Source organism: Ambystoma mexicanum, chromosome 6p (genome assembly GCF_040938575.1).
Source record: "Ambystoma mexicanum isolate Mex_15411 chromosome 6p, UKY_AmexF1_1, whole genome shotgun sequence".
Taxonomy (NCBI): Eukaryota; Metazoa; Chordata; class Amphibia; order Caudata; family Ambystomatidae; genus Ambystoma; species Ambystoma mexicanum.
Genome location: NC_090935.1, coordinates 113,819,664 through 113,839,468, shown reverse-complemented (window position 1 = coordinate 113,839,468; position 19,805 = coordinate 113,819,664). Strand labels below are relative to the sequence as shown.

The 19,805-nt window shown below is 45.9% G+C and overlaps 1 protein-coding gene across 1 annotated transcript in view; it reads right to left on the bottom strand.

The window, feature by feature from the left end:
* VCP (valosin containing protein) overlaps positions 1 to 19,805 on the bottom strand; it is a 274,541-nt gene that overhangs the window by 180,360 nt on the left and 74,376 nt on the right. Inside the window, exons 6-8 of the mRNA XM_069626812.1 lie at positions 15,791 to 15,922; positions 15,213 to 15,315; positions 2,894 to 3,027 (exon numbers count right to left, since the gene is read on the bottom strand). Coding sequence (XP_069482913.1) covers positions 2,894 to 3,027; positions 15,213 to 15,315; positions 15,791 to 15,922 — 369 coding nt within the window. The remainder of the gene's footprint in view (positions 1 to 2,893; positions 3,028 to 15,212; positions 15,316 to 15,790; positions 15,923 to 19,805) is intronic.

The window sequence follows — 19,805 nt, the reverse complement described above, 5'->3', positions numbered from 1 at the left end:
CAGTGTGTCTGCAAGGGCAGGAAGTGAGGGAGGTGTCAGAAACTCCCCTGTCCGTTTGGCTGGCTGGTTTTGCAGGACTATCGCCCTGCTGTGTGAGTGATAGCTAGGCTGTGCATGAATGGCAGAAACTGGCTTAAAACGGTGAGGGTTTTGGGACAGAGTCGACCACTAAGAAGGACATACTGATGAAGAAACCGTGAACGAAGCTTGCTGCACCCTCCTGGCCTTTGAATTTCCCGGTGAAGCCCTGCTGCTGTGCTGAAATCCTAATCGATAAGAGAAGCTCCAGTACAGACGACTTTTTCGCTTGGGTTAGCGGGGCCAACTAACACCCAGAGGAACTTTGCTATAAGACCATCCCCGACTAGCTGTACTTCTTTGCTGCTGCAGGAACCGAGTGCCCAGGGTCGAGAAATCCATAGTAGAGTGCAACGTCTAACCTGGCCAAAAGCTTCAGGAGTCTACCCATGACCCTCCAGAAGCCGGATGACTAGAGCTCGAGTCCCCACACCAGAGTACAGGACTCAAGGAGTGAAGGAAGCTCAACCAGTATCCAAGATCTGCGGTGGTGCTGTTTACCGAGTGCTGAAACCACGAAGTGCTGATGATCCGAAAAGAGCCCGTAGCTGCCGCAGCCCTCCGAATTGCTTTCAGAGTCTCCAGATGTCCTCCCTCTTGTCCCCACGACTGAGGCCCAGGAACACAGGATCTGCATCGCTGCAAACAGACAGAAGCCAGCTTGCCCCTCTTCTTCCAACCAAAAGGTACGGTTCTGAGTTGGGGTATTAACTCAGTGTCTGTAGCTTCCTCTTCTCAGTTGAGACTTGCAGTAGCTGCTTTTTCTGGAGTTGATCTCAGCTCCAGCTTTCACAAGTCTGACAGCTTGTGGCCCAACAGTCATTTTTCTTCAACAAGCTCTCCAACTTTGTGCAATACGTTTACTATGTAAGAAGTGCCTCAGCTCCACAGACTGTTTGCTCAAATTAACGTTGGCTGTCCAGACTCCTTGCCGACTCTTTATTCCATATGACGATTCTTACTGTCCCTCAAAGGTGATGCATTGGCTTTAAACTAATATTGTTGGGAAAGGTTTTTATCTAGACTTCGTTGGAAGTCTAAGTGCTCACATGCTCCAACAACCAGTTTAACATTTTTCCTTCCTTTAACCTTTCCTTTCTACAAACCTCAGAATTTACAAAGTGTAAAAGTGATATATAAATGCCATTACTGTCCTAGTTAGTGAAGTCATCTCAGGGTGTAGAAAGTGTGTATGAAGCAAAGAGTGAATCCTACCTTTGTAAAAATTCAGAACAAGTTTTTTGTAAGTGTATTTGATTGCTAAATGTATTGCCCTTTTTAAAGAATGCTTATTTAAAAACGACTTAAATAATTATTTTAACTAAAAACCTTGAGTGCAAATGTCATTTGGATATTTGCATTTGTGGATTTTGATGCTACAGCTCACATTTACCCCTCTAGAGATAAGCCTGGCTGTTCAGTCACACTACCAACTTGTGCAGGTCAGGCATATACCAATAGGTGGGTTACCCAATACCAAGAGGACAAGGACTGTGTAGTCTCCCACAGGGTTACTACATCAATTCTTGCTCAACACCTTGCCGTTCAGCCATGCCACCAGTCTACTGTGCCTGTCCTTAGTGGTCTTTATGGAGAAACCAAGGTAAATCTTTCATTTTCCTTCCTTGTTGTCCGGATACTGACTGTAGAGGTATTGCAGGTGTTTTTCCTCCACCAACACATTCCGTAGTCCTGTCATGGTCGGAGATATTCGCCCTTGAGGGGCGCTGAAATTCACTGACAATCGATCCCTGCTGTCAGTAGATGGGGAAAAGAGCACAGGCCCTTTTGGAACAAAAACAGAACCTTCTTCCGTGAAAAAAAAACACGGAAAACTTAAAAGTAGCTCGCAGAGAAAACTCGAGGACTCCCAACACTGAAGAGTGCGGTAAACATCTGAAGATGTCTGCCAGAGGAGATGACTGCCTTTAATTTGCTGATAGCCCCTGTAAAAAGTGCAGAGGTTCTACTTACCTTGACTGAAACTGTGTTATCCTAAAATAAGTTAGTTATTGCTTCCCATAGTCTGAACTGAAAATCAACTAACTGAATATTACACCCCAAGGTCTAACTCCCCTAGAATAACTTAACCTGAATCAGAGTTATATGTAGTGTTCCACTATTCACAAAAAGTATATTGTCCAGTTGGGTTACTAAGTTATTTCTTGCCGATTGTCCTGGTACAACTTCTAGGGTCTACTACCCTTATATTATTGAAAGTAATCTAAAAAGTACCTATTGGTTTGGCTTCCCCTAGAACTCCCGTTATGTATTCCAAATAAGGTTATATGCTTTGGTCTGTACCTTCATGCATAGTGTTGTGTTTTTCTATTATGTGTTTATATGATCTGTGATATTTCTCCCAAGAGTTATTTGGGCCGATTTATATTTAAATAAAGCATTTATTTTTACAATAGCGTTTCTTTGGACCATTTGTATTACAATTTCATAGTACTGATTCTACAGCCCTCTCTCCCTCCTAAGATAAGCTTGGCTGCTTGCTCTACGCTACTCTGAACTCAGGGCGTACAGTCTTATACTAAGAGTGTAGTCTTGTACTGCCTCAGTTGAATGGTTTTACTAAGCCCTTAGTTGGACCTCAGAAAAACTCTCCCAATACTCCTACCACATTTTATTTTGATTTAATGTGTTAAAATTTGATGAGAAAAATCAATGAAAATGCTATTCACAGTGAATGATTCAATGTAGATCTGTCAAGAGTAGGGTGGGTATAGCTTGTTGTGGGTATAGCTTGTCATCGGTATATAGAGTTTGTTCATAAGACAACCACTGTATATTTGGGAGGTATACGAACCTTCTCTCGCTTTGGCGCAATGGCATCAAGTTCATCAATAAAAATGATAGCAGGAGCATTTTTTTCTGCCTCTTCAAAGGCCTTTCGCAGGTTGCTCTCAGATTCACCAGCCAGTTTGCTCATGATCTCAGGGCCTGGAAAACAAAGCAAAAAAGTTCACATTCAATTTACTCAGCAGTTTGTACTGATGCCTCCAAAACAAGCAGTTTTATTAACCTTTTCTTTTTAACATACCATCTAAAATGTCAGCAATGGAAACTGAGCAGCCACTGGCGATTTAATCAGCAGGATACGTACGCTCTTCCATGCCAAGGCAAACATCTATTTTTCACATGAGTTTAGATGTCAAATCAGTGCAGTGCCTGAACTTAAATCGCTGGTATACAGTATGCAGAGATGTTTTGTCCCTACAGCCTTTGATATTCTGAAGTACTTAACCAGCACAGTATCTTTGAAGTCAGATTCCGACACCAGAGAGCCTTTCTCAACTTCTGAAGAGCAGCATAGGGTGCTTACACCAATGAACGTTGTTGGGGAGAATTCTCAGAAATGTGCTAATTCCCTTCTACCCGAGAGACCCCCCCCAGCTCTTTTGCTGGACTTTCATTTTTATCCTGAAGAGACCTTTTTCCCCACTCTCATGCATTTGTCTTTGTTTTAAACAGTTTCTTTTGGTTTTGGAGTCTGAAACTCCATAGGCGTCATCTTTTTACATTGCGATACACAGCACCTACAGCGCAGTGGCACAGGGAAGTCCTTTAGATTTCCCCAAGTTTTAAATACCTTCTCATGGTTAAACTACTGAAAGTGAAATTGACCTTACTTACCTTTTGTAACTTTGTAGACCCAGCACACTATCTTCCACAGAGTGCTGGAGGGGTTACCTAGTATCCCCTTTGTCTACTTTCTCATAACATGTTTATGTTACCCTTTCTACAATTAATGGCTGGTGGCAGTGGTTTACTTTTTCCTACAATTGTGTGTTTTTACTGCCGGCTGCGTTCACAGCTGCAGTATAGCACCCATGGGTTCCCATTTTGTCAAAATGGACCCAGCATTTTTCGGCATTTCTTGTTGTAAAGGTCATTCTTGCGATTGACTGCATGCCAAACCAGGTTTGGTGCCTTTGTTCGTTAGGTCTTTGGTGGGGGTTCACTGCTGAAGCCCGCCTCTGGCACCAGAGTCTGGCAGGGGAGGAAACCAGGGAGTTGCCCGAAAACTCCCTGTGCTTAGTCTCCTTGGTTACAGGAATGCACCCAAAAGGTGATTGGCCGGCTGTGCGAGTGACAGCTAGGCTGCAAATGAATTGGAGGGACTGCATTAAAAGTCAAGGTCTTTTGCAAGGAAGGCCGAGTCGACTAATGGACGAAGGAATCTAAGAAGAACTTAGTTGAGAAGCTTGCTGCAGCTCCTGGACTGTTGGTTTGCCCGGTTAAGCCCTGCTGCAGCTCCAAATTCGCTTCAATTAGAGAAGCCCTGCAAAGGACAACTTCTCCCCTTTGGTTGGTGAGACCAATCGACCCCAAGACGAACTTGACTGAAACCCCTCTCTCTGCAGGCTGTACTTCGATTGCTGCTGCAGGAACAGAACGCCAGGGGGACAGGAACACCAGAATAGAGTGCATCATTTTTAAGCCAGACCCGAGCTCCAGGAAGATCCTGCAGACTCCCTCGAAGCATGGCTGACCAAGCTTCGAGCCACAACAGAGTGCTGGACCCCCAGAAGCAAGGAAAGTCCACAACGTGTCCCAGAACCGCAGTAGTGCTATTAGCGAGAAGCTTAAATCATGGAGTGCCACCGATCTGAACTTTGCCAATTGCTGCTGCCGACCTTCGAATCATAGTGCAGGTGCACCCAGACATCCTCCCTCTTATCCCCACAACCGAGGTCCAGGAACAACAGGATCTGCCTTACTAAAACAGGAACAGAAGCCACCTGGAACAATTTCTTCAGAAAGTACTGTGAACTAAGGGGTACATACCTCTTGTTGTGTAGCTTGCTTGCTCTCAGTTGAGACCTGCACGGGCTGCCTTTTGCAGAGTTGCTTGCAGCTTTGCCCATCACAAGCTTCCCAGTTTGTGGCCCAACAGGCATTTCTTTTTTTAAAAACTCCTTAAACATTGTGCAATACATTTACTTACCTTCAAGAAGTGCCTCAGCTGCCCTGGACTTTACTCAAATAACAGTGGCAGTCCTGGCTCCCTGCCAAACCTCTGACTTTTTGTTTAACTATCACTCCAAAAAGTCATGTATACCTTAACTGTATAGCTGGGAAAGAGTTAATTTACATTGATTCGGGGGGGTTTGGAGGCGGTGGGGGGAGGGGGAATTCAAATGTGCTTAGCTGTTGGAGAAACATAGCCATTGTTTCCTTCCCTAACCGTTTCCTTTTCGCTACAACTTCAGTATTATCAAGTATGAATACTGAAGTATGAAAAGTGATACATAAATGTCCGCAAGTGTTCTAGCTATTGAAGTCACCTCAGGGTGTACAAATATCCCAAATGTTCCATCCCAAAAGGGTATCTACTTTATTGAACTGAAGGATTGTACTTTGAAGTGTATTTTTATTGTTGCTAATTGCTCCCTTCTAAAGGCTCCTTATAAGAGCGAACAAGTTACTTATCTGAAACTGTTGTTCTCCAGCATGGGTCTGGCATGGATTCACATGAATATTCCCAGTCAGGCTGGGAATCCTCGGTAAAGAAAAAAAAGAAAAAAAAAAATCAGTCACTTCTGAACTGTCTTTCTCCCAACAACCAATCACTGGCCTCTGGGTCATACTGCCCCCAGCCAGTGACTGCCCTCTACCTAAGCCCCTCTGGCAGCCATCTTCAGATTTGGTAGCATGTTAAGTGGCAGTAGGACCAAGAGAGGAGCCGCAGAGTGGCAGGCGGTAGGGTTCGCATGTGAATCCATGCCAGACCCATGCTGGAGAATAACAGTTACAGGTAAGTAACTTGTACCTTCTCCAGCATGGGGTCTGGCATGGATTCACATGCTCATGAAGAATACATAGCAGTACACACATGCACAACCACGGAAGTGGCGAGGCTCAACATTAGGCATTTCAACATTAAGCATCTCTTACCTCGTCACCAGGTTCACCTTCAAGCGGAAAGGTTGCGCAGCACTGCCTGGCCGACTCTGGACTCCTCCCAGGAATCACTGTTGATGCAGTAGAACTTCCCGAAGGTGTGCGTCGACCTCCACGTAGCAGCCCTGCAGATGTCAAGCAGGGGCACACCAGGCAGGAAACCGTAGTAGGAACGATCGCTCTGGTCGAATGGGCTCTCAGACAGGCAGTGGTCGGTTGACCAACCAGTGACAATTTATGATGCAGCCAGAAAGCCATCCGGAAATGGAAGCCTGGGAGAGGGTCTTCCCTTGATTCACAGGGCCAAAGTTCAAACAGTTGTGAGGTCTTCCAAAAACTGTGCGGTCCACATAGAACTTCAGCGCTCTAGCCACATCTAGCGAGTGCAAAGTCCTCTCAGCTGGCGATGAAGGCGTCGGGAAGAAAACAGGTAACACCAAGGGCTTGTTTAGATGAAAGTCTGACGGCACCTTGGGCATGAAGGAGGGGTGCGTCCGCAACACTACCCTCGTATCGTGAAAAGTTAAGTACAGAGGTTTACAGGAGAGGGCCTGGATAACGACAGGAAGTTTCCCTCTTCAAGCTGTCCGAGCACGTGTTGAAGAGTTACCATTCGGAACTTCTCGGACTTCATGTATTTGTTTAGTCGCTACGGGTCGAGAATGGGTCTCCAGCCCCCACTCTTTCGTACGAGGTAGTACCTTCAGTACACTCCGGAGCCGCTTGGAACTAGCTCCATTGCCCCTTTCTTCAACATGGCCAGAACCTCCAGCAGCAGCTGAAAGTTGTGGTTCTCCTGCCGGGCAACCAGTGGTATTCAGGGCCACTTGGAACTCTTGTCCCTGGGCGAGAGCGTCCACCACCCAATGGTCGGTGGAGATGGTCTTCCACACGCTGATGAAGTTCGCCAGCCGGCCTCTCACCGGGGAGCGACCCGACGTCCTGGCCGGTTCATTCTTGTTTAGAAGTTGACGTGCCGCCTTGCAGTCTACTATGCCTGCGTCCTACTCCGAAGGCCTTGGAGCGGCCCCTGTTGGTTTCTTGGGCTTAGGAGCAGGAGGGTTGGCAGTAAGAGGAGGAGGCCCCCGCCAAAACCGCTTGAAGATCGGCTAGTCTTGCCTCCTGAGGACCGAAAGGATGGCCGTCACTATTGTAGCGTGCCCAGGGCACGTGCAGTCTGTGTCCGCCTGTAGGGACTCATCCACAGCTTTCCTGGAAAGATGGTCCCCGTCAAAGGGCATATCCAAAAACCTTGTATGTAGCTCCTGTCGAAAGTTGGTGGCCTCGAGTAGATAACTTTCCTACCCATCGCATCAAACTTCCTGCCCTCGTTATGAGAAGGGGTGGACGTTGCAGAAGACGTCAAGCTTGACGATTTCTTCTTGGCCGCTGCGGAGACCGAGTACGGAGACAGTTGGGCCTGCAAGCACATGGATGCAGAGTCCAGCACCCTGTACTTCTTCACCAGCCGGTCGCTTTGCTTGAGCTGTAGAAGGGTTCTTCATGAGAGTCAGTCCTTCATCCCAATGTCATCCAGGAGCAGGCCTGAAAGGATGTCTTCCTCTTCGCCTTGCGGCAAATGGTATAAGAAGTCATCCTTCTCCTCCGGTCTGAGCTGGAAAAGCTCAGAAGCTCTGGAGAGCATAGCGTGGAACGTTCCCATCTCGTCCAGAAGGATCTGGGCGGACCCATCCCTACATCATAGTCATCTGTGCCCGTCGTCGCCATGTACGAATGTCTACCCTGAGCGAGGTGCAGGGTGGCAAGGAGGGATCGGTGCCTCTTCCACTTATTGGCAGGTGGTTCCTCCAATGTACACAAGGTGGCAAGCGTTCCGGGAGGTGCGGGTGGCGGGGTCGCCAGCATCCTCTTCTGTACCACGGATACAGAGTATGAAGGGTCGAGAGAATGCCAATTGGGAACCACCCGTTGCAGAGGCCTTGGCCAGCAGCCACTCATCCAACCGCTTACACTGATCCTTCAACGTGCGTTTCGAGAGATCAAAACGCACAATCCTTCCCCTTATGCGTTGCTTACAGGCAGTACAGGCACTGGTAATGTTTGCCGTCCATGTACACATTGCGCAAACTGCAGTCAGAGTATAGCTTGACAAGGAAAGGGGAATCCTTCTCGTTCATCATGATCCACGCGGAGTAGGCCTGAAGAATCTTCTGGAAGGCTCCACATAGAAACTCTATGAAATCCGCCCATGAGGGGCGTTAAAGAATCTGAAAAACGGGTCCCCGTTAATGGGAAGGATTATCGATTGACCACAACATGGAGTAAACGCTTCCAAAAAGCGAACAATCACAGAAAAAGCTTGAGAGCTGGGGAGGCAAGGTAGCATGTGCGGTGGTTGATGAGGTGCCGGTGGTGCCGTCGGCATCTGCTTCCAGATCTTCAACACCAGGGTGTGGAGAGTTGAAACTCTGTCCAATGACATCCCTGGGAGGTTTGCTGGGCCCAGCCTCCTGGGAAGGGCCACTGGTTGCCGCCGGGGCCCACTGGACCGGGTCAGCCCCTTTCGCCTTCAAGAGGGCAGCCGCCCCCAGCACGATCTTTGAGGATGACTTCGCCAGTACCACCTGTGCCTTCAGGGGTAGGTCGGACACCTTTCCCTACACCTTGGTCTTTTCCGGCTTCTCCCGCAGCTTCTCTGGGTTAGCCCATTTCCTCTTCGAGGAGGAGCTGGATGATGACTGAAGATAGAGGCAGTCAGTGAAGGTGAGCGCACCCTGCTCGTCACGAGACCTGCTTGCGCGGCGAACCAGATGGAATCAGACTTCCAGTGCTTGGCCTTCCCATGAGCCCGCACGGATGGAGCACCCTCAAAGGACTTAGAAGCCCGCTCCTCGGACCGGCCGGTCCTGGGTGAGGCATGCCCCGGTTTGCCACACAGTTTAGAGCCCTTGGCATTGAACTACGCCGCCAACCTGCTGTGACGATGCTTGACTGTGCGCTTGGAGAATCCAAGGCATATTTCACAATCCGCTTCCCTGTGGCCGGGATGGAAACAATAGAGGCATTGGGAGTGTTTGTCCTCGACAGACGCATTCGTCAAGCTGCAGCTGGAGCAGAGCTTGAAGAGGGAGCCTCGCTCCTTCTCCTCCAACATGGTCCGGCATGCAGTGTAGGCCCGATGGCCTTCTGGAAACTTCCAAGAATGAACACTCAATGATTCCGCCCTTGAGGGGTGTTAGGCAAAGTTTGCATGCAGTATAACCTTTGGTATAAGTCAGTAGCACACAGTTTTTGGTAGGGAGCAGAGTAGCCAGGCTTATCTCAAGAGGGAATGTGAGCTTGTAATGAGGTTAATCAGAGTTCTACAGTTACAAGTATTCAAATAGACACTTACACTCAAGGTTTCTTGGTAAAACACAATTTATTACAAAGTCAGTTAGAAAACATTCACTAAAAGGAGGCAATCAATATCACACAAAAATATATTACAGTACTTCACACTATCAGGTTCTGAGTCATTTAAACTACTTTGAAGGAAGAGCAAAATGGCATAGGTTAATAAAACGAATAGTAAAGTTAATAAAACAAATAGTAAAGTTACTCTTAAACAGCGCAAATAGTTTTGAGTTCACCAGAGGAGCTGTTCCAATGCAATAGGTAGGCCAAAGTCAATGGGTTAGAGTCTTGTATAAGTAAAAACAGTTCTGGTATTTAAACAGAAAGGTCTTTGCCACGGTTCTCAGAATTAGTTCATAGAAGAAAGATTCATATGTTGGGTCACAAGCTGACAAGGCCTGCAAGTTGCCAGTGTTTCACGCACTTTCGCAGTGAGATGCAAGTTCTCTCGGTCGGGTTTTCACAGTACGTTATATTCAAGAAAAAGATGCAGCTGAAGACTTCTGTTCCTGGAGGTTCCTGCAGATCTTGCTGTTCCTGAGCCTCAGTCGTGGGGACAAGAGGGAGGACATCGGGGGACTCCTGCACTGCACAGGGACTGGTCACAAAGCTGGCAAACTGGCAATTCTTCGATTCCGGTAGCTGTCTTCAAGCACACAAACTGGTGTCCTTCTCCCTGGCTATCCAGTTTCCTGCAGCACTCTGAGGAAAATACAACCAGCTCAGAGAATGGTGTCCAGGTGGCTTACGAGTTGATTGGTCCCATCAACTCAAAAGGAAGAAGTCGTCCTTGAAGGGATTCTCTGTCGAGATGAACTTAGCGATTCGGGCCTGCAGCAGGTTTTCACCAGGCAAACCAACGGTCCAGGAGTTGCAGCAGCCGTCCTCTTCAGCTCATCTTTGGTTCTTTCGTTCCAGTGGTCGACTTTGCCTTCCAAGCCAGGGTGGCTGTCCTTGGCGGACAGTCAGCCAGCCAATCACCACAGTGCATTTGGGTTTCCTAGGAGACTAAACACAGGGAGTTTCGGGCACCTCCCTCACTTCCTGCCCATCCCACACTCTAGCACCAGAGGCGGTCTTCAGTCCTGAAGCCCGCCAAAGGCGTAGGAACAAAGCGGCCAAACCTGGTTTGGCGCGCAGAGACAAAATCTAGAAGGACCTTTCCAAAAAGAAATGGCGAAAAAAGAAGACTGGGACCCGTTTAAACAAAGGAGGCTCAGACGCCATCATGAAAAACATGGCTTCTGCGATTTAGCGCTACTGGTGTTTGCGGTCGGGAAAAATCATGGTAGTTCGTTATAAAACCACTGCCACCAGCCATTTCGAGAGGAAAGGGTAGCATTTGACTGCTACATGAGTTTCTAGACATAGGGGATACTAGGTAACCCCTCCAGCACACTATTGTAAGATACGGTGTATTGGGTCTAGGAATTTAAAAGACTAGTAAAGTCAATTTCCCTTTACTTACTCTGGGAAACAGTAGTTTATCCCAGAGAAGTTACTTAAATCTTGGGAAAGCCCGAAAGGCTTCCCTGTGCCACTGCACTGAGGGTGCAGTGTGACACATGAAGAGGATGCCTATGGAGTTGTCAGTAAAATGCACATCAAAATACGAGATACTACGCAGATGATACTCAGATTCTCCTCCTGCTTTCTGGGGATCATAGCAAGGACACGGAGTTGGTGAATAAGGTATATCATCATCCAAGCATGGATGGCCATTCATGGTCTCTGCTTGAACGATGATAAGACTGAGTTGTTAATTCTGGGCTCGCAGGCCGACATTAAAAAACTAGTCCAGGAGTGTTTCATTCAATATCATCGGGAATACTATCAAAGTCTCCAACGAGGTAAAAACCCTTGGTTTCTACCTGGACTCTACATTGTCCTTCGATAAACAGATAAAATCCCTGACCTCCGCTACGGCCTACAATTGTAAGCTGCTAAGAGCTGGTAAACTATTCCTTTCTGATGTTAGCTGCTTCATCCTGGCCATAGCCCTAATACTCTCCAGAATTGATTATTGTAATGCCCTATATAGTGGTGCCAATAAAACTACCATACGGAAACTCCAAACATTACAAAATAATGCCTTAAGAGCAGCCCTAGGCACAAACAAAAGAAATCATATCTCCTCCCTCAGACGCCAACATAAATGGCTGTCTACTAGCAATAAAATACAGCTAAAGACGCTGTCACTGCCTCAAAGCTCTCAATAACGCTGCCCCCAGCTACCTTTCAGACAAATTTCAGAGAAGAATCTCTCCTAGACCAACTAGAGCTGGCAATGTTAACTGCCTGTCTATACCCAGATAAAGGCTTACCACTATTGGTGGCAACCGCTTCCCTGTAAAGGTGGCTATAACATGGAATTTACTGCCACAAGACCTGAGAACTGACCAACCTTACCTACACTTCAGAAAAAATGTTATAAAAACACATCTCGACTGACCCTTAGCTTCCTTCCTTTTAGGCTGTGTCTGCAGCTGGAGTCACCTACTCTTACTCTACAGGACACTATCCTTATCTAACCCTGCGCTACTACTTGAAACTCACGTGCTTGCTATTCTAACTGAGTCTAAGGGCTCTACGGAATATAACACTCTGATCTGTATATTTGTACATTGTTGCAACTATATAAACTGCCACATTTGCACTTTGTATAATGTCACTAGATAAGCCTCTATATCATATTTGTATATATTTGTATTTTGTGTTGTCATAACTGCTGCGCCCCATTACTTATGGGTCTGGTGCGCATAATAAGTGCATAAACAAACATGAGTGGGGAAAAAAAGGCTCCCTCTATCCAGGAAAAAAATCAAGTCAAAATCCAGCAAAGTTGCTGAGCTTCTCTAAGGTGAAGGGAATTAGCACATTTATGAGAATTCTCCCTAACAAGGGGTGATGAAAAATGCAGAAAAACGGATCACTGTTAGTTGGATGAAGAAAACGATCGAGCACATGGGCTCGAACAAAACTAGGATTTTCCTGGGGAAAAAAAAAAAAGCACGAAAAACACAAAGCTCTAAGAGTGAAACACAAGGACTCCCAACACTTGAACGTGCAGTAAAAATCTGCTTCCCCTAGCTGTCTGGGTGAACGTAGGCCGAAGTTGATGGATTTGATGACTTCTTCCTCGCAGCCACCAAGACAGAGTCTGGGAAAGGCTGCGATCACAGTCACTTGGGTGCGGACTCTGACATCCAGTACTTCTCCAAACGGTCTCTTTTCACAAGGGCGGAGGGGGGATTCTTCATCAGACATCCCCAACGTCATCCAGAGAGACACTGCAAGAATGGTCTTCCTTTTAGCTTCTCGGCGCTGTTACAAGAACCCTTCCGTTTTGGTCGTTTCTGGCATCAGATTGGGCAACAATGGAGTGGAATGAATCCACTTCGTCAGGCGGAGATGCTCTCCATTGTCGCTGTATCCGTCCCCCTAGGAGGAGGGAGGGAATGTGAGGCGGTTGATGAGGCGGCATGGGGTGCCTCTTCCTCTTTGCCAGCGGTAACCCCAGAGTCCTCATGCCCGGGGGAGTGCGGGGGGAGGGTTGCTTGGCATTGTCTTGGACCCCCACGGATGGGGCGACCTCAAAGGACTTACGAGCCCGCTCCTCGGACCAGCCGGTCCTCAGTGAGGCATGCCCCTATATGCCACCCAGGGTAGAGGCCTTGGCGTTGAGCCACGACGCCAATCTGCTGTGCCGATTTTTTATTGAGCACTTGGTGAATCCCATGCAAATCTCGCAATTTGCCTCGCTGTGGTCTGGATGGAGACAGAGGCACTGTTGTGTCCTCCACAAACACGTTCCTTAAGCTACAACTGGAGCAGAGCTTGACGAGAGAACCTCGTCCTTCTCCTCCAACATGGTTCGGCGTGCGGTGTAGGCCCAATGGCCTACTGGAATCTTCAATGTAACCCCTCCAGTACTCCACTGTAAGATGGTGTGTGCTGGGTCTAGGAATCTGGAAAGACTAGTAAAGTCAATTTCACTTTACATTCTCTGGAAAACAGTAGTTCATCCCAGAGAAGGTATTTGAACCTGTGGGAAGTCTAAAAGACATCCCTGTGTCATTGCACTGAGGGTGCTGTGTAACACATGAAGATACCTATGGAGTTATCTTAAAACTCCATAATCAAAGAATAAAAGAGTAAAACAAATATCAAAATACATCAGTGGGAAAAAAAGGCTCACACTCTCTCCAGGTAAAAGAAATCAAGTTCTCAAAATCCAGCAAAGTTGCTGGGGGTCTCTAAGGTGAAGGGACTTAGCACATTTATGAGAATTCTCCCTAACAATCAAAGTGAAGGAGTGTATTTTGATATGTATTTTTATTGTTGCCAATTGATCCCCGATTATTTAATCAAGAAGGCTCGAGTATAAGTGGTATTTTAATACTTGTCACTGTGAAACTATGTTGCAACTCTACAGCTCACATTGACCCCTCTTGAGATAAGCCTGGCTGCTGAGTCACACTACCAACTTGTGTAGTACAGGCCTATACCAAAGGTTGGTTTACCTATTGCCAAGAGGACAAGACTGGTGTAGTCTCCCACAGGATTACTGCATACACTCTTGCCCAACACTGGGATGGTTTCCGAGGGGCGGAAAAGATGCTATTCACCTCTCCAGAATGAAGGACTTCATCTGCGTACTAGCCAAGCGCAGAATTACAATGGCCTGGAAGTCCGCTGAGGGACCCAGAATTGAGGATTGGTGGACAGACTTGATGCAATGGTCATTAGCCGAGACTGCGGTATGGCACAGCGCGTCCAGAGAGGGCCCCATGAGCAGCATGGGGATTGAAGCCTGGAATGAGCTGACACAGGCAATGTTTAGCTCAGTTGTAGATAGGATTAGGGCATTAGCGGGCCAAATGCAGTTCACATCATATGATAAAGGTGTGGAGAATTGTGCGAGATAAAACAGCTCTGGGAGGGGGTAGGGGCCCAGGAAGGCTATTGAATTCATGCATATTTACAGGATTCTAACGAAATAGTGAACACCCGTCCATTTGTGTTTGTTTAAAAAAAAAAAAAATGGTTAAGACAAAAACACAAAGATACGGTGTGCTAATCTCTCAGAAGTATGCTTGTGCAATGGTACAAAGTATCCCTCTTTGCTTAACAGTAGTTCTTAGGGACAATGCAAGAATATAAAAAGAACTCAAAGGGTCCTCAGCAACACTGTAGATAAGGTGCTGTGTGCTTCAAAAGTAAAACACAGATGCCTTTAAGAAATATGAAGGAAAGCAAGACTCCATAAAATAGGGTAGAACAAAGAATAGAGTTCCCATGGTTCTAGCATATAAGAATGAATGGGAGCTGGGGGGGAGCTTAGCCTCCCCTCATTCAGGAGAAGAAAAAGGTCCAGAAGTCCAGCAATAGGTGCTGGGGGAGTCTAAAACTGATCAATCTCTCCAAAAGCCACCATAAGCCCACTTCATGTTTGGTGCACTGCTGCCACCCCCAGATGTCAGCCATGCAAAGGTAAACCTATTTGACATTTACTGTAAATGTCAAGCAAACTTTTAACATCCCAGAATGTTCATGTGCTCTGCCTTCATACAAACTATTCGACTACGAGAGTCTTTGAGTTGATTTTACGAGGACCAAGACGATATTCCAATCGTGGGAAACTATAGAAGAGCCCATGTGATACTTACCCAGGTGTTTTTTAGAAGCTCTCCTGCACTACAGGCAAAATAATGAATGGTAAGTGTTAAATGGATGGAAATACAAAACATAGCACTTCAGATAAGGTATTGTGAATTTCTTGACTTAATTTAGAAGCAAAGAAGTTAAATTATCTACAGTATCAATCAATCCTGAAAAAAAATGCATATTTATTTATTACTTACCATTGATCAGGAAGAAAAATGCCCCAGTTTCATTTGCAACTGCCCGGGCTATAAGGGTTTTGCCAGTACCAGGGGGCCCATAAAGCAGGATACCACGTGGAGGCTGAGAGAAAAAGAATATTTTAAAAAGTAGTCTACCTCGCCCTTCGGCAATGTTACGAGACACCTGCCTACAGAGGACTAGAACACCATCAGAAAACCAAAGCTTTAGGGAATATTTTAAGACTAAAAAATGATTATCCCCAAAAGAGGAGGCACAGGGCAAAAGCGGGTAAACATAATGTAAAAATTTAACCAGATTGAAAAAAACCTAGTAAATTTACCTTTTCAAGCCTTATTACAGTTACAATTTCAAATGTCAATGTGCTGATAATTTTTGCTTCCTAAAGGCTTAGTCACTAGCCTACTGGAGAAATTGCAAATTCACTAGCGCAGGGTTCATATTTGAGAGAGGACAACTTTGATGTTTAAATCAAGAGAATGACTTGGATTATTATAAGGGCAATAGTGCTCAAGTACCAATTGGGATGATAAGTGCATAGCTACTAAATTCAATCAAACCACAAGATTAATTTTACCTTCACACCAATGGCCTTAAAAAGGGCCGGATGCCTGAGTGGAAGTTCCACCATCTCCTTTATCTGAGCCAGCTGCTTCCGGCAGCCGCCAATATCATCATAACCCACTTCGTTCAGGGACTCCTCCTCATCCTGTAAAAAGAAATCCGATTGTCATACTGCAACAAAATCATTATAATGCTACATGAATAAACAAAAACATGTAAACAGTAAATCGTTCAAAAGGTCTATGTACACCTGCTCCACATGGATGGAAGGTAGGGGGTAGGATAAACAATAATCCAAAAGGAAAGACTGTTGGTAGGGAATCATGGTTAAAGGTCAAACTCCCTTTTCTAGCAGACCATCATCCATATGCTTTAGATGACCAGGCATGGAGGAAAGCACTGCCACTGGGTAAAGAAAACGGACGATCTATGTGCAGGTATTGACGTTCCATAGTAAAATCATACAATTACTTTATAGGTGCTCTTAAGCCAGAATTCCCATTTTTTGGTATTCTATGGCCACTTTTTGTGGCCCCTCAACTTGTCTTCGCTCCAAAACTGAGCCCCCACCGCATCCCCGATCAGGCACCCCATTTCTTTACCACACTGAATTTGTTTTAGGGAATAGGTTGGTGGTAGCAAAGCTTTAATTTAACTTAACCAAGGGTGCAAGACATTTTACTGCATTGGTAGCCCAATGCACCTTTTTCATAGCCATTGGGATACCAGATTTTGTTTTTTTGTTTGGTTTAAATCCTGTGACTTGCCATTTTGCTTTCTAAGGATTTCCTTTGAAGGTGACCACAATGTAGACTCAAGAGGGCGATTCTGACTACATGGACTCGTGAGCTCAAATTGGCAGCTTCTATACTGATCCTAACTGGTTTAGGCCATCATCGGTACCTGGACTAACCCATCACTTCCTGCGGGGGATGCTTTGGCCGAGTGCCAGTCCCAGTGACGACCCAGACCCTTAGTGATTGGATGGCCAACCATGGCCGAATCCCCTTTCCCAGGGGTATTTAGTCTCTGCCCTGCCCCCCAAAACTTTTGCTGGTTACGGTAACCTGGAGGAACCAAGTCTGCCAACCTGCTGAAGATTTGTGCCGAGCATCCCAGTCAATTTTGCCATTTTTATTTTTTACCTGGGCATACTGGCTAGGTACAGTAGTTCGGCCATATCCTAGTTTTTAAAAAAAAATGTATTTATGGGATATTTATAATGCACCTACGCAGCAAATGGTGTTAAAAGGCGCCACAAGGGAAAAGGGTGTCATTTGGATTGTGCAAGTGTAGTATCAAGAAGTGCAGCGTTGCGGCCTCGCCTTGCTAGTACAGGGTGAGGGAGGCAGGAGGGCAAGTGCAGGAATGCAGCCGAGGGGGAAATTAGCAAGGGAGAGAGAAGGAAAAACAGAAAAGGAGGTCCTTGAGAAGCTTCTGGAAATTAAGGAGATCTGGCTCAAGCCTGAATGGCAGGGAGACTTTAGGTAGGAATTTCATATCAATGATAAATCTGCCTGACCCGTGACAACCCCAGAACATTTGGCTTTGACTAGGTAACTTTTTACCTTTTCCCTATGTGAAAGGGAATCTTTAGTCTTTTACTCTTTTTATGGGTGACCTTTTTATGTCTCTCCATAGTGTATGGTTGAAGTTCTATTTTCCTACAACTTTTGGGCTTAGGCTGGGTTCCCCATATGGGCTCCCCTGTTAATTTCCCTTTCATGTTCTTGGGTGAACTACGGTTCCCAAGTATTAAAGATGGATTTGTATCCCCTCTTAACATTTTATATAGTGAGGCAGCACACCCCACCAATGTATCCCCTTTCTTTCTTACTTGGTGTTAGGCAAGATTGTATGCAGTACCCTTTGGGTGCACTACAATAACCTTGACCTCCTGGCAATAGGGACCCAATTTTTGTTAGAATTCTGAACTACACAGGTTGGTAGTGTGGTCGAGCAGCCAGGTTTATCTCAAAAGGTCAATGTGAGCAGTAATGTTGTGACCGAGTTTCACAATACAGTTATCCAAATAAACACTTGTACTTCAGGCTTCTTGATAAAACAATGTATTTCATTCAGTTATATAAGCCTTCTTCAGAAAGGGAGCAAGACATGCAACACTTAAATATACTTCAAAAAACACAGTTTCTCTAAATCAGATGATACCCATTGAGGAATGGCACACAGACACTTCCCACACACTCAGGCGACTTAAATAACTAGGACACTGGACATCGATAGATCACTGCTACATTTAGAGCAATACTGAGTTTGGTGAGAAAGATAGAATAGAGGAATAAAACAAAGGTTAACAAACAATTCTTAAACTGTTAAGTACTTTTAAAAACCTTCCAAAGCAGAGCAAATTAACCCTTTCCTGGGGTAAAGGCCAAAGCACAAAGTCAGAGGTAAAGAGGAGTCTCTCAGGGAGCCAGGACAGCCAATGTTAATTGCACAATGTCAAGGGGAGCTTAAGATCTTTTGCAGGTAGGTAAAAAGTCTTCCACAGTGTTTGCAGAAATGTTTGTAGAAAACAGAACACTTGAAGGGCCACACAATAAGAGGCAAGTTCTCAGACTTTACAGTAACTCTGGTTAGAAGAAATGGTTCCAGCTGCATTCTGTTTCCTGTACAACTCTGCAGATCCTCTTCCCGAGCCTCAGTCGTAGGGACAAGAGGGAGGGCATCTGGGGACTCCTGCTCTGCAATGAGACGGTCAGCAGCAGCAATGGGCAAACTTCAATTCAGCAGTCCTTCATTGTTTCAGCTCCTTGCATCTGACAGCAAATAGCAACACTGCGGTCCTCGGATACCATTTCAGACTTTGCTCACTTCTGGGCTCCAGCAATCTGTTGAGGTGGCTCAGGCTTGGTCAGTCCTGCATCAGGGAAGTCCGGAGGATCTTCCTAGCGCTCGGGTCTGACTTAAAAGCAACGCACACTATCTGGTGTTCCTCTCCCTGGCTCTTTGGTAGCAGCAGCAGAGGAAATACAACCAGCTTCATGAGGATGTCCAGACTGGCTTACTTTGGAGTGGATTGCTCACACCAACTCAAAAGGGAGAAGTCGTCCTTGCAGGGCTTCTCTAGTCAAGGCAAATTTGGATCTTCAGCACAGCAGCAGGGCTTCACCAGATAAACCAACGGTGCAGGAGTTGCAGCAGGCGTCTCTTCCAAGTTCTTCTTCAGATTCCTTCGTCCAGTGGTCGACTCTGCCTTCCAAGGCAAAAAAGCCTTGCCTTTTATGCAGGTTTCTCCCATTCACTGAGAAAAATTATATTTGCATGAAAAAGCTATTTGGATTTGTATAGCGCACTGCAGCACAGGCATCAAGGCACTGTAAGATGAGCTTAATGTGGGATATTTTGACCCACTCAGCTGTGCTATGCTACATCACTTTGCTACAGTGGTGCAAGAAACAGCAAAATGGCTGCGTTGACTCCTGGTCTCTAAACTGCGTTTTTGCAACAACCATAAAAATGGCTGCACCACCCTGCCACACACATTTCAGATGGGGTGGAACAGAGTACTCACTGCAGGATTGTGCCAGTGTGCTCTGCAACATTTAACAGAGTGAACTGAAAGCGGCAGCATTACTTTGCTGAAAACCCAAAATGCTTACATCTTTCAACCTTTAAAGTGCTGCTTGGCGCTAAATTCATCAATTTCTCATTAACCACTGTGGTTAAAAAAGGCCCTGCAATGCCCAGGATCATACATTGTGTCTCAGAGGAACCGGGCCTCATTTGTATGCCAGCTCCTGTAAAAGGTATCTGAAGAATCAACCAGGGGCTTCGTTTTCATTTTACACTGAAACAAGTCTATTTTCTTTGCAAAAGTATCAAGAATCAGCTGTTCAGAGAAAAACTCTAAATAGATGCCTGTGAAATGTATCCATGCTGCAAAACAACTCAAGAAAAGAACTATAGCTGCAGAAAGTGTGCATTTGTTGGAGATGAAAACCAAATTTAAAGAAGTAGTAAAATGTGCTTTTTCTGACTAAAGAGAGAAAATCTGCTATTTAAAA